Here is a 12,000-nt window from a genome sequence, read left to right on the forward strand (position 1 = left end):
TGATTCTGGATCTGCTTATTCGTACAATTGTTTGTAATATTCTCATCTACTTGTTAGCTTCCAACACAATCCAATAGCCTCATGCGGTCTTGTGCTTTTAAGCAGGGAGTTAATTTAAGTGTGAATCTCTGGTGTGGTTGAAATACTATTGAAATGAATATGAAATCCTTTTGAAACTCATTGAGTATTTTTCGATTGGGATTGAAAATCTCCGATCGCGTGCATTTACTTTTGGCTACCTCAGGCAGGGACACGAGACAAGAGGGAGTTTGACATATTCAACAAAGAAAATTATAACTACCAAAGAATATTTAGAATTTAGAGATGAACAATTAAATAGTTTAGTGAAACGTGAAATAGGGTTAAGAGATATTAGTCGTATACTTAAAGCTAAAGTTGCACACTACAAAGAGATTGTGGGAGCAGTTATCCTACCAAATGTCATTCATACAAATCAATACAGAAACGATCATTTCCTTTCCCCTTTAATTGCTTACTTATTTGCACCTATTGCCCAACCTAATCCCGAAACAAACAAGTTGGAAATTTTTTCACCAGCCTTGTCCGGAAGTCTAGCCATATTTAATTCAACTTGACTAAGTTCGGGTCCTTTTGCATCACTCTTGGTTTCAAAACCTGCAAATTTAAGTTGATCAATACTTTGATAGTCATGCTCAATCTTCTCATTAAGTCTATTCCACTGGTCCAAAATCACCTTCACATGCCCATCACAGTCTATCTTTTGCAAAGTCTGTGACAATAGTTCCCTTTGTTTGATCATTATTTCTAAGCGATTAGATTCAGAATCCTCATCTATCCAATTTGGTGAGACATATTTCCCTACTTGGTAAAAAGTGAGCCAAAAACCATCAATACTAGAAGACTTGGCGAAATGATCAATCAATTCCATACTTTGTTTGTATGCATATGAGAAATTGTTGTCGATGAGAGCACTCTCAATACATGCGCTCTTCAATCTATCGAAACATCCATTAGTGTCCGATTGTTCCAGCTCACCATCTTCATCAAAATATAACATCAAGTCGTTGAGAATACGAAACAATTTTTCAAATGCAAGGTATGACTTGGGGTTATGTTCGAGAATCATCATTGCCAACTGAATACATTTTTGCTCATATCCTTGATTATCATCGGCTGAAAATTGTAGTAAATCCTTTGGAGTGAAGGGGGTTTTTCTATCGTAAACCAATTTAAAGTTTTTGATCAAAAGCATAGCTCGAAATAGATGCTTGTAACGGACAATATCCTTGTGACTTCTTTCATTCAATCCATCAGAACGTGACAATCTTTCAAGAAACTGGAAAACTTGTTTAGCATGATGTAACGATCCAATGTTTTCATTAAAATTTGTCGCTTGATTTAATCTCTCCCACAATGTCTCCACAACCAAATCGTAAATGTCTTGATTTGTTAGTTGAAAGTATCCATCATCATAAAGAGCGTCAACAACTTGATACAAATTTGTCGCCAATAATCTTTCCAAAAGGACTGAATCAATCGCTGATTTCTGATCTGAGGTTATAAACTCATCCTCGAACGCACGCACTAGTTGAATCAATTGCTCCCAATTCGAACTAGATATGTTAGATGTGATGATTGCAACCTCCTTTTGTAAGTCTACTGTACCAATCTTGAGCTTGTACTCAAGGTACTTTTTTAAAGTAAGTTTGTTTAAAGGATACAATCTCTGGCATATTTTCAATGCTTGTATCAAAAACTGTGTTTGATTTGGGTCAAACAATGGCGAGAGGGGATTGATATCCTGTAGAAACGTGTCAAAGCTTTCAAAATGGGGGAGCTCATCGAGGTGAAGCGTTGGTGGTGGTGGTGGTGGGGAATCTTGTTTTGGGAAATACGACAACGTTTCAATAATTATGTCATAGATTTTCGTCAACTCGATGGAGGAAACAGTTGACGACTCATCATTGAGTGCGTAATAGTAGCACGATGCAAGGTACTCTTTGGTAATATCATCCAACTTGGAAGCATCCACCTTATCAGCTATCAATTTTATAGCCCCATGCCAAAGTTCATACTTTCTAAAAACTGTACCCTTGTGATTTTCATGAAACATCCAATTCAGCAAAATGGCTAAATTGTAACCATGGTAATCCAAGAGTGGTAATATTGTCGACTTGATCCAAGATTCAATACCTCTTATTTCATTGGAGCTAAGTGGAGCAATAAAAATATCAAACTTGGTTTTCAAATCTCTTGCTAAAAGGTATTCTCGAAGTGATGAATAATTGGATTGATAAACCATTCCATAGTGGATCCAATAGTAGCTGTAGGGTCTTAGCACTCCCTTGTACCATTGACGAAACTCATCAAAATGGACATTTTCAAAAAGACTATCTATTTCCTCAACCGATTGGTGGAACTGACTTAGATGTAAAGTCTTTGCTTGTAAAAAGCGAAGCAAGTTTTCAGTTTTCGATAAAGAGCTGGTGTGGCTAAATTTTAGAAACTGAGCTGTTGAATTGATATCATGTAGTAAATCATTTGCTGTAGCTATAAGGGATGTTTCATTCGGTATATCCAAGGTACCCTCCACAAACACATCGTCAGCAGCTTCAGGCTCATCCAATATCTTCTCTGCAATGTTGTATATGGATGAATAAGGAACAGTCCCGGGATATGTATTTACTAGCAACACATTCAAAAGATTGTGTGCTGTATTGTAGTATGGCTTGCTATTGGAAGTTGCTACTTTGACTAGCTTTATTTGATCAGCCAATTGGGTTCCAGTGGAAGATACAAACAGTTTCACTGTAGATATGTATAGCTGAGCATCCTGTTGTGGGTCCAATGAAGCCATAATCATTCCGTGTTACGTACAATCCTCCCACTCAATGCAATGTTGAACAAAACAGAAAAAGTTTACCAATCATCGAAAAACTCCACGAGATAAAATAACTACATTTCATCCACTATTTACCTATAAATAATGACCACACCGAGACAGTTGGTGTTTATAGACGATGTTGCTACGAACCATGTCAAATATTACGATCCCATATTTTCGTCGTACTTGAAGCTTCGACAAGATTTGCTCATGTTGTATACATCAATAACGAAACAAGTTGAGGAACCAATTAAAGAAGAGGAGGATTCGTCTGCCGTGGTGAGTAAACCACACATGGCTCGGTTCAAACTACATCAATTAGAAGTTGAGTTGCATAAAGTTGAACTAACATACAAGACACACATTGATGAACTAATCAACCTCCTTCGAATTGAGCAAAACAGGAAGCCGGATATACTCACTGGAATTAAACACGAATTGGAACAGATTACAGCTCAGAATGAAGAACTTCAAAAAAGGATAACCAAAATTCAGAAAATTGAAAAACCCCTTTTAGACAAAATATCCAAGCTTGTGAATAGTTTCAACAGCAATATCGAGAAATCTTCCGCTAGATTAATCCATTCGTCAATAATCAAATCACTAAAAGGCGAACGAAGCGAGGAACAAAAGGAGAAAGATTCCATGCAGATAGATTACCAATCATTGGCGTTTAGTAAAGATGATTTACGATTACAAATCAGACATGTGTTGAATGATGCTGGTGAACATAATGGACACATTGATGAATTTTTGAGAAATAATAGGATATTCGATGAGTATGATGAGTCGCATGTGCTTTATAAACTTTCGAGATCTACATTGTTTGATATATCAAATACCAAGACATTGGATGAATATGATGATATGATTGCCAAAACAGTGGAACAAATTCAAACATTGAAAGATGAAGGTGAGTCTACTAAACATAGTTGGAGCAAGAATGCAGAAAAGATGATGAAAATCAAACATATTGTAAATGGTGACGGCAATGAAGAAGAGGATGTTGAGATGGCTGAAGAGTAGGACTCGTTTTACAAATGTGTATCATTAAAAACTTATTCTATAACGGGACTTATTAATATTACAGAATCTCCTCTAACAAACACCATCTCTGTCCTTTTTATTATTGGTTCAACGCCATCCTTATCTGAGAATATCGTTTCTGTAGCATCACTCAATACCAAATTACAATGACTATCATAACCTTGTAATTTACCTTTAAATTCACGAGCGCCTCTTAATTTGACAATAACGTATTCATCAAGTTGAAATCGTATCAAGTCAAGGGGCTCTTGTTGTTGTTTATGTTCTGTTTGTACTGATGACATGGGTATGTATTGGGTTGGTGATGATGGGTGTGCGTATGTGCTTTACTCAATACAGGTGATGGGTTGTGCTTCTGGCGTTTGTCTGTTCAGTCTTTGAATCCTTTGGCCAGAGAGACGCTGAAAAAGAAAAAAAAAAAAAAAAATAAAAAAAAAATTTCAAATCCTTTTCTCAAAGCTGAAAGCTGATTATTCACTTCAAAATATTCTTCACTTTAGTTTAGAGACTTCCCACCGCAGGAGCAATGTCCTTTACTCCCATACGAGCATTTCTGAGTAATGCAACGATACTAGCCAGAGCCAAACCGCTAAAATTCACTGATTTAAAAACAATCAAACTTCGTGCCCCCATCCCACCCACTGTGAAAAACTTTGAAGTATCGCCTGACCATCCATTATGGCAATTTTTCCCGCTTGGAAACAAAACCAAAAGTGCCATACGTGAATCCGAGGAATTAGACTTGGATTCAAGAGAATGGACTAGTGCTGAATTACGTCGCAAGTCATTTGAGGATTTACATACATTGTGGTATCTCACTTTAAAAGAACGTAATGTGTTGGCTAGAGAAGTAAGATTGGGTGAAAGTTTGGGAATGGGTGATTTTAGACAATTTAATATGCTTGATAATAAACTTATCAAGACACAAAAGAGGATAAAACAGGTGTTGTTGGAGAGACACATTGCATTTGAAAGGGCTCAAGCTAGTCCCGAAATCAATGCTGAACAACAAAAATATCTTGATGAGTTTGAAGAGAGGTATATTAGTTGTGATGAACGTGATATTGACGATATGGATGCTAAATTATTACGATTACAGTATGCATTTTTCGGTATTGAACCAACATTGAGTTTAGATACATTGCATGAGGATATTGACCCTAATTTCGTCAAGGGGATAACTTATACCAGTAAAGTGAAACTAAATAGGTATTTGGAACAACACCATCCAGAAGGAGTTGAGTTGGATTTACCATTGAATGGAATAATGGAAGAGTTGCCATTCTTTTTGTATGATGTTGAAGAGGCTATTGACCAAGTGAAGCAATTGAGAGAATCAGGACAATCGCGTAAATTGGACAAGATTGAAGTGATTCCATTTTTGAATAATGCCATCGGTAAACATCTTGGGAATGGAGTCGAAGAGGAAGTGGAAACTGTATAGAGAAGACATCTTGTAAATAGACTGGTAGTCGTACTCGAAAGAGCGTTGGCTGATATGTAGCTTCATTTGCTATTGTTCTTGTTTCCTCCATCTTGAGTGAGCTTTGTTGGTTGTAGCCTTTTGGGCGTTGATTTTGTTTGCGCACCAATTGGAGTTAATACAAGAAAATTTCTAGCATAAACTGTCAATCAGCTCTTCCTACAACAACAACAACAACAACAACAACACAATGGGAGGTAGAATACATGGGTTCCTCGGTGGGGTATTATTAACATCAGCATTGACATACTATACAGCCCAAACATTCCACCACAACCAACAATTTATCTCGCAACATTTACAACAATCCAACAACATCATCAATAATCGAATCTTGACTGACTCTGAGTATAGAAACACTGCTTTGCCCAATAACCACATTACTTTGAAGCAAAGAGTCAGTTTTGGGGAAACTTGTAAAGACATATGGAATGACGAGATTATCAAGATGGTTAATTGGATATATGGTATAAATTGGTACAAGTTGGGAGTTAAATTGGATAGTGAAGCTAATAAATTAACAGACAAGATTGCCGAACTGTTGGTGAATAAGAAGTAAACAGGGAGATACAATTAATCACAATGTTCATAAAAAGGGTTACAATTTATACATGCATATATCGTGTTTACTGTGTATGTAGATCCCACATTAATCTATTTTCCTTGCTTCTTCACTGAAATGCTTTTTAATCTCTCTAGCTATACTCCAATTAATCACTGGAGCAAAAATCAGAAGAATAAAACTAACAATGACTTGGAAAACCCCCCATTGACGAGGCAATATACCCAATGTACTACATCCAAGCACCCATCCAATAAAATCAGTAGTTATAGTATCATACCCTTTGGACAACTGATCAAATACCATATCGGCACAAACACTACTAGGGATGGGGACACTGGGACCTTCAATTGTTCTTGTCAATTGTGGTTTAGTCTTTTGTTCTTCATCAAATCCTTCACTTTGGAAATTGCCTGGAAACACACACGAGACTCGATAATTGTATGGCTTCAATTCTTGTCGTAAAATGACTGATAATGATTCCAATGCCGCTTTCATTGGTGCGTATTGGGAGTAGCCGACGAATGGGAAGAATGAAACTACTGAACTGAATATTATAATATGTCTTTGAGGCCATTCATGGGGTGGAATTGGTGAAGACGATGATGATGAAGATGAAGGTGGAGATGAAGATGGAGATGTTGATGAAGACGAGTCACCACTGTTTATGGCGAGTAAATGCTTAAACCCACTATGAATCACATTCAATGCAGTCCGATAATTGATATCAATCCCAGCATCAAGATCTCGTGAAGTCAAATCATTAAACAATTTGGGCACACTAGATCCAGCACAACAAAAGATAATCGTGGGGTCATATCCATGGGCAGTAATTTGTTTCCATAAATTGACAAAATCATCATAATTGGAAGCATCACATGAATAACACGCAATCTTGGCGGTGTGGTTCTTGCCTGGGTACAGTTGTTTAGGCATATCGAGGATCCGTTTAACTTGTTGGTCTAATTTTGATTGTGTTCGAGCAACAAGAATCACCGAGCAGTTTTTATGGTAAAGTTTTGTGGCGATGTCAGCACCAATGCCTTGGGATGCCCCTACTATTATTGCCGTTTTGCCATCAACGGGGAAATTGGATTTGGAGAACCACATTGTTTTGGAGAGATAGAGGGGAAGGGGAAGGGGAAGGGGAAGGGGAGGAAAATTATAATCCTCGAGAAGATCTTGTTTTTGTTTTGATAATTTTGACGCGCATGTTTACACACCGTGTGACTTTAGTCAAAATTTTTCACTCTCCTCATTTCAACTAAAGACTAAATGAGACTGTTTTTAACTATGTACAATTTCGTATACAAAATCTATGCTGATTTTAAAAATGGCGATGGAGGCACCACTGATTCCTTGGGAGTTGTTGCATTTGTCCTTCTTGGTTTAGTCTTGTATTTTTTAGAAACCAACAATTTCCCTTTCAATTCCCCAACGTGTCTTTCCATATTTGGCAAACTCTCCAACAGTTTTTTCAATTTTTCATCAACTGTAGTACCCGCAGTGGCACCTTTCTCTTTTCCCGCTGCTGCCTCTTTTTCAACTCCATGTTTGAAAAACTCCCGTTTACAAGTTTCAACAGCATTCCTAAACACTTGTTCTCCATCCGGTCTACCACTAGTCAATTTCCTCACATTCAATTCAGTTATATCGTCCAAGGGAATATTTTGCAATTCCAATTTAGCAACCGCCTTGGCAGTAAACCACAATTTAATTTCGTATTTCGAGTCAACTAGTTCCAATACGCACATTGGTGCTTTATCTTCACCCAATCTCGGTTCTAATTTGATTATTCTGGTAAAACCATGGTCCCTGTCTTGGTACCGATTAGTTAATTCACGAATTATTTTCAAGCCTACATCTTGCTTATCTGGTGGTTGTAAATAATCAAATGCTTTGATCTTATTGAGCTTGTCTGCAGATATTAAAGAGTTATTGTTGTTGGTGTCGGTGGCGGTTGTGGTTGCGGTTGTGGTTTTGGCGATGGCTTTACTTTCAGCGAGTGCTTTGCTCAAAAATCGTTCAATATGAGGTTGTGCTTGTCTGGCTTTTGCTTGTGTGGTTACTATGTTTTCATTACGTATGACATTGGCACATAGGTTCTTATAGATCATCTTTTTGTGAGTAGCAACATCCTTGTTGAAGTGGTTTATCGTAACCATCGTGGTGGTGGGGACAAGGGGAACGGGAGAGCTTTGACTTGTGGTCAATGGGTATCGAAACCAAGGCCATAAAAGTTTGAAATTTTTTTTTTTTTTATTTTTTCATTTTCAGATAATGTCGTAGAATACTATCGCACGACATTTGATTATGACATTGAACAAATTTGTTTAAATGAAAAATTTATAATCCTTCCTCATCATCATCATCACCATCATTCCCATCACAAGACCATCAAGAAACCAAATTCCCAGACAACTTAATAACAGACATGCATTTGATGTACACTTTAGATGCCGATGGCAAGAGAATCTACACTTTAAAGAAAATCACCGAATCCGGTCAAATCACCGATTCAGCCCATCCCGCTAGATTTAGTCCTGATGATAAATATTCAAGACAAAGAGTTACATTGAAAAAGAGATTTGGGTTGTTGCCAACGCAGAACTAAACCCCGGACACAGAAAACAGAGTAGGGTCTTGTTTGAGAAGAAACTAGGAGAGTTGGGGGTTCGATTTTTATAGGATGTTTTGTTGAATGTATATTAGATATTTTCAGGGTTGAGTCTGTAGCAGCCAAGCATATGTGAGTCGCGATCTTACCCTTCGATATTTTGGGGTTTCCTAAAGCACATTCTGTACCAGTTTTCTCACTCTTGCACTTATTGATGGCTACTCTGAGAATTGCATTCTCTTGATCGTGAATTGATGCTAGCCACACCAGGTGGCAGTACAATCAACTTTTGACAACCACACCCCCCCCCCCCCCCCTCGCTTTATATTTACTCACTATTCAAGTTCTTGCTCATTTTCCTCCCACTGCTCTTCTTCATCATCTTTTTCTGCCAGTGTGGTTTCCATTTGTCCCGTTGCTTGTAAGTGATACTCGGCATTTCTGATATAACTCTCCCACATCTTGGCCAATACTTCCGTAGGCAAGTTATTCTTGTTTGCATCACCTAGGAGTCTTTTCATTTCAGCTACTGATTCATTTAAATTCTCCTAAAGGGGAAAAAAGTGGTGTTAGTATTCATAACAAAATGAGTCGGATGTTTCTTCTTTGTGAGTTTTGTGAGATGGGTGATATGACGTACCATGTTGGTTATTATTCTTGCTAGAAGCATGTTGTGTGTTTGCTCATGTGGATTCTCCATTGTGACTGGGTATAGATGTATATGTGTGTATGTGTGTGTATTGGTGGTGGTGGTGATGATGGTGGTGGTTGTTTACATTTTCTTGAAAGTGAGTATTTACCGCGTGTGGCTTTTTCAAACAATTTTGATTTTCCATTTTTTTCATCATCAATCATCATCAATTAACATCATCAGGCGTTTCATCCAGTTTCACCAAGAAGATTAATTGATATTACCATGGATAAGGTGCTTATAATATTACTATCCATATTAATTGGATTCATTATTCTACTTGTACAGTTTTTCTTACAATCAGGTGGATTAAAGACTATAAAAATTAGCAATAAATCGCCTTACTACAAGCCAAGTTTTATCATATGTGGAGCCAACAATAGTGGCAAAACCGCCTTATTTTACCGTTTAATCAATAACAGTAATACCACACAAGATGATGATGATGAGAAGAAGAGTGAAAAGAAGATTACAACTACAGTTTCCTCGATTGAACCCAATTTTGGTGAAATCAAATTACCTATAGCCACCCCCAGTATTGGTAAAAGTTTCCAATTGGTTGATTATCCGGGACACTTGAAGTATTGGAACTTGTTTACTAAATTGATCAAGAATGATATCACATTATCAAATATAAAGGGTATTATCGTTGTCATTGATTCAAGTAGTACCAATTGGGCGGCCAAATCAAATAGCTCAAGTGGCTCTAAGAGCTCCACTGCCTCCACTGCCTCCACTGCCTCCACTGCCTCTGTTTCTGGTGAAGTGGAGAAGATTACCAAGTTTTTGTACAATTTGTTAGCCATTACTGAACGCAAACACAATGGGATTGATTTTTTATTTGCCATCAACAAGGGTGATTTATTTGATTCGTTACCAATACACAAGATTCAAAGTATTTTGGAGCTGGAAATTGATAAATTGATTCATAATGAAATCAACAATGTTGACAAGACATCGGGCATTGATTTAGTTGACGAAGTTGATGAAAGTGCCGAGAGTAGTGGAAATCGAAATGATGGTGGTGGTAGTGGTGGCGGTGGTGGTAGTGGTAGTGGTGGAGATGCTGGGTACAGGGAAAACTTACGTGAGTTTTGGCTCAGTATAATTGGATCTGAACAAGGACATTTCACATTTGATAAGTTGGAAGGTAATATGGATTTCATGAGTGGTAGTGTGTTGAAGAACAAGATTGATAAATGGGAATGTTGGTTTGATGAAAAAGTAGTAAACACATGAAATGAGGATGAAGAGAAACAGAAAAACGGAGAAACGAAGAAAGGGAGAGAGTTTATGCATATACTTTGTGCGTGTGTTAGTGTGTGTTAGTGTGTGTGTGTGTCTTGTGTATATATACATTGTAACTAACTTTGTATAAAACTCAATTTACGTTATGATTTGGGTAATTGTGGGAAAAACCCCGGTTGGTGAATAAGTTCAGTTCGTTGTTTATTGTATTTCTTTTGTTGATGTCGTTTTAACCGATTGGCATAAACTTGATGATTTAGAATATATTGCTTGAATTTGAAGTTGGTTAATTTCGTTTGGTTTGTTTGCAATTCTTGTTGTGTTGATTGTAATTGTTTGCGTAATGATTCATAATTGTTAGTCGTTTGTTGATTACTACGTTGTGAATCTGAATTTGAGTCTTTTTCCTTAGTATCGTGCTTATCTTTATCCTTATTTTTCTCCCTCTCCTTCTCTTTCGAAGTAGAAGTGGTGGTATCTTTGGACCAATAGGTGCTTATTCCCCATAAATATGGTTTTGCAGCATCAGCATCGATTTTTAATTTATCAACTTGTCGCAGCAAGTCATCAACTTGTTGTTGGAGCCCGACATATTCTTCAGACTTAATAGGTGATGCAAATTGTTCATCCGTGAGATGTTGGACACAAGTGTAGAAGAAATCGGCTTGATTTTCAGCAAGAAGTACAGTTGTTGCTGGTTTGAAACATATGGTGCATGGTTTGGCATCGTGTTGGGCTACTAAACGAGCATTGTACTTGTTGGGGAATGGAGGGGGTGGCTGCTGTTGTGGTTGTCGTGTTTTGCTCATGGCAAGTGTGTGTGTGTGTGTGTGTGTGTGTGTGTGTGTGTGTGTACAGGGTGGGTGATCTAGATCTAGATCTAAAATTGCAATGTGATTCTATTTGAAAATATCTGTTATTTTTGGTGATAAGAGAGAGACAGAGAGAGAGAGAGAGAGAGAAAGCGAGAAATGGTGCACGTGACTGTTGATATCCAACAGTCTTTATCAATGGAAGAAAATGTAGTGATTACAATTGATGAGAAGCTTTAGCTGATTGCAAGTGGTTGATGAGTCTTTGTCTCGGAAAGTGTTTGCCCTCCATGTAAAAACCAGCACATTTAAGTCGAATGTTGCTAGAAAAGCGCCAACTTTTGAGGAAAAAACTCCCATCGACACTAAAACCTTTTTTCCCAGGAGTACGCCTCTCAATACCTTGGCTAAATGTTAAAAGCTTTGATTTCTTTCAATACAGAGAGAGAGAGAGAGAGAGAGAGAGAGAGAGAGAGAGAAGAGTCACATGATGATGATGATAGGTTACAGTTCAGTGTCGTGTAAATGTGAGTCATTTATGAAATTGCGTCATTCAAAATATTGTAAAAGAAAAAAATAAATAAAAGAAAAAAAGAAAAAATAAAAAAATAAAAAAATAAATGTCGTAGATAACTAACACAAAAACAACAAGTTTGGTACTTTTTTTTTTTTCT

At 37.3% G+C, this 12,000-nt stretch overlaps 11 protein-coding genes across 11 annotated transcripts; 5 read left to right on the plus strand and 6 right to left on the minus strand. All coding sequences in view use genetic code 12, as the record gives it.

Annotated features, from left to right (window-relative positions):
* Positions 1-493: 493 nt before the first annotated feature.
* On the minus strand, positions 494-2,839 carry CPAR2_701700 (uncharacterized protein; the record flags this gene model as incomplete). Its single annotated transcript, XM_036811930.1, has 1 exon — positions 494-2,839. The coding sequence occupies one exon, from the start codon at positions 2,837-2,839 to the stop codon at positions 494-496; it is 2,346 nt and encodes a 781-aa protein (XP_036668318.1).
* A 129-nt stretch (positions 2,840-2,968) lies between these two features.
* On the plus strand, positions 2,969-3,892 carry CPAR2_701710 (uncharacterized protein; the record flags this gene model as incomplete). The annotated part of the gene is made up of 1 exon (XM_036811931.1): positions 2,969-3,892. One exon carries the CDS (start codon positions 2,969-2,971, stop codon positions 3,890-3,892), a length of 924 nt encoding a protein of 307 aa, XP_036668319.1.
* Positions 3,893-3,924: 32 nt separating this feature from the next.
* SMX4 (U4/U6-U5 snRNP complex subunit) lies at positions 3,925-4,197 on the minus strand (the record flags this gene model as incomplete). The annotated part of the gene is made up of 1 exon (XM_036811932.1): positions 3,925-4,197. The coding sequence occupies one exon, from the start codon at positions 4,195-4,197 to the stop codon at positions 3,925-3,927; it is 273 nt and encodes a 90-aa protein (XP_036668320.1).
* A 242-nt stretch (positions 4,198-4,439) lies between these two features.
* Positions 4,440-5,357, plus strand: CPAR2_701730 (mitochondrial 54S ribosomal protein uL29m; the record flags this gene model as incomplete). The annotated part of the gene is made up of 1 exon (XM_036811933.1): positions 4,440-5,357. One exon carries the CDS (start codon positions 4,440-4,442, stop codon positions 5,355-5,357), a length of 918 nt encoding a protein of 305 aa, XP_036668321.1.
* Positions 5,358-5,586: 229 nt separating this feature from the next.
* Positions 5,587-5,955, plus strand: CPAR2_701740 (uncharacterized protein; the record flags this gene model as incomplete). The annotated part of the gene is made up of 1 exon (XM_036811935.1): positions 5,587-5,955. One exon carries the CDS (start codon positions 5,587-5,589, stop codon positions 5,953-5,955), a length of 369 nt encoding a protein of 122 aa, XP_036668322.1.
* Positions 5,956-6,045: 90 nt separating this feature from the next.
* On the minus strand, positions 6,046-7,068 carry KSR1 (3-dehydrosphinganine reductase; the record flags this gene model as incomplete). The annotated part of the gene is made up of 1 exon (XM_036811936.1): positions 6,046-7,068. The coding sequence occupies one exon, from the start codon at positions 7,066-7,068 to the stop codon at positions 6,046-6,048; it is 1,023 nt and encodes a 340-aa protein (XP_036668323.1).
* A 206-nt stretch (positions 7,069-7,274) lies between these two features.
* On the minus strand, positions 7,275-8,123 carry MRPL8 (mitochondrial 54S ribosomal protein bL17m; the record flags this gene model as incomplete). Its single annotated transcript, XM_036811937.1, has 1 exon — positions 7,275-8,123. One exon carries the CDS (start codon positions 8,121-8,123, stop codon positions 7,275-7,277), a length of 849 nt encoding a protein of 282 aa, XP_036668324.1.
* Positions 8,124-8,392: 269 nt separating this feature from the next.
* Positions 8,393-8,572, plus strand: NOP10 (snoRNP complex protein; the record flags this gene model as incomplete). The annotated part of the gene is made up of 1 exon (XM_036811938.1): positions 8,393-8,572. One exon carries the CDS (start codon positions 8,393-8,395, stop codon positions 8,570-8,572), a length of 180 nt encoding a protein of 59 aa, XP_036668325.1.
* Positions 8,573-8,910: 338 nt separating this feature from the next.
* Positions 8,911-9,275, minus strand: DAD4 (Dad4p; the record flags this gene model as incomplete). The annotated part of the gene is made up of 2 exons (XM_036811939.1): positions 8,911-9,123; positions 9,216-9,275. 2 exons carry the CDS (start codon positions 9,273-9,275, stop codon positions 8,911-8,913), a joined length of 273 nt encoding a protein of 90 aa, XP_036668326.1.
* Positions 9,276-9,491: 216 nt separating this feature from the next.
* CPAR2_701790 (Signal recognition particle receptor subunit beta) lies at positions 9,492-10,505 on the plus strand (the record flags this gene model as incomplete). The annotated part of the gene is made up of 1 exon (XM_036811940.1): positions 9,492-10,505. One exon carries the CDS (start codon positions 9,492-9,494, stop codon positions 10,503-10,505), a length of 1,014 nt encoding a protein of 337 aa, XP_036668327.1.
* Positions 10,506-10,657: 152 nt separating this feature from the next.
* On the minus strand, positions 10,658-11,323 carry CPAR2_701800 (uncharacterized protein; the record flags this gene model as incomplete). Its single annotated transcript, XM_036811941.1, has 1 exon — positions 10,658-11,323. One exon carries the CDS (start codon positions 11,321-11,323, stop codon positions 10,658-10,660), a length of 666 nt encoding a protein of 221 aa, XP_036668328.1.
* Positions 11,324-12,000: the final 677 nt, after the last annotated feature.

The sequence above is a fragment of the Candida parapsilosis genome, contig 006110, assembly GCF_000182765.1.
Source record: "Candida parapsilosis strain CDC317 annotated contig 006110".
Classification (NCBI taxonomy): domain Eukaryota; kingdom Fungi; phylum Ascomycota; class Pichiomycetes; order Serinales; family Debaryomycetaceae; genus Lodderomyces; species Lodderomyces parapsilosis.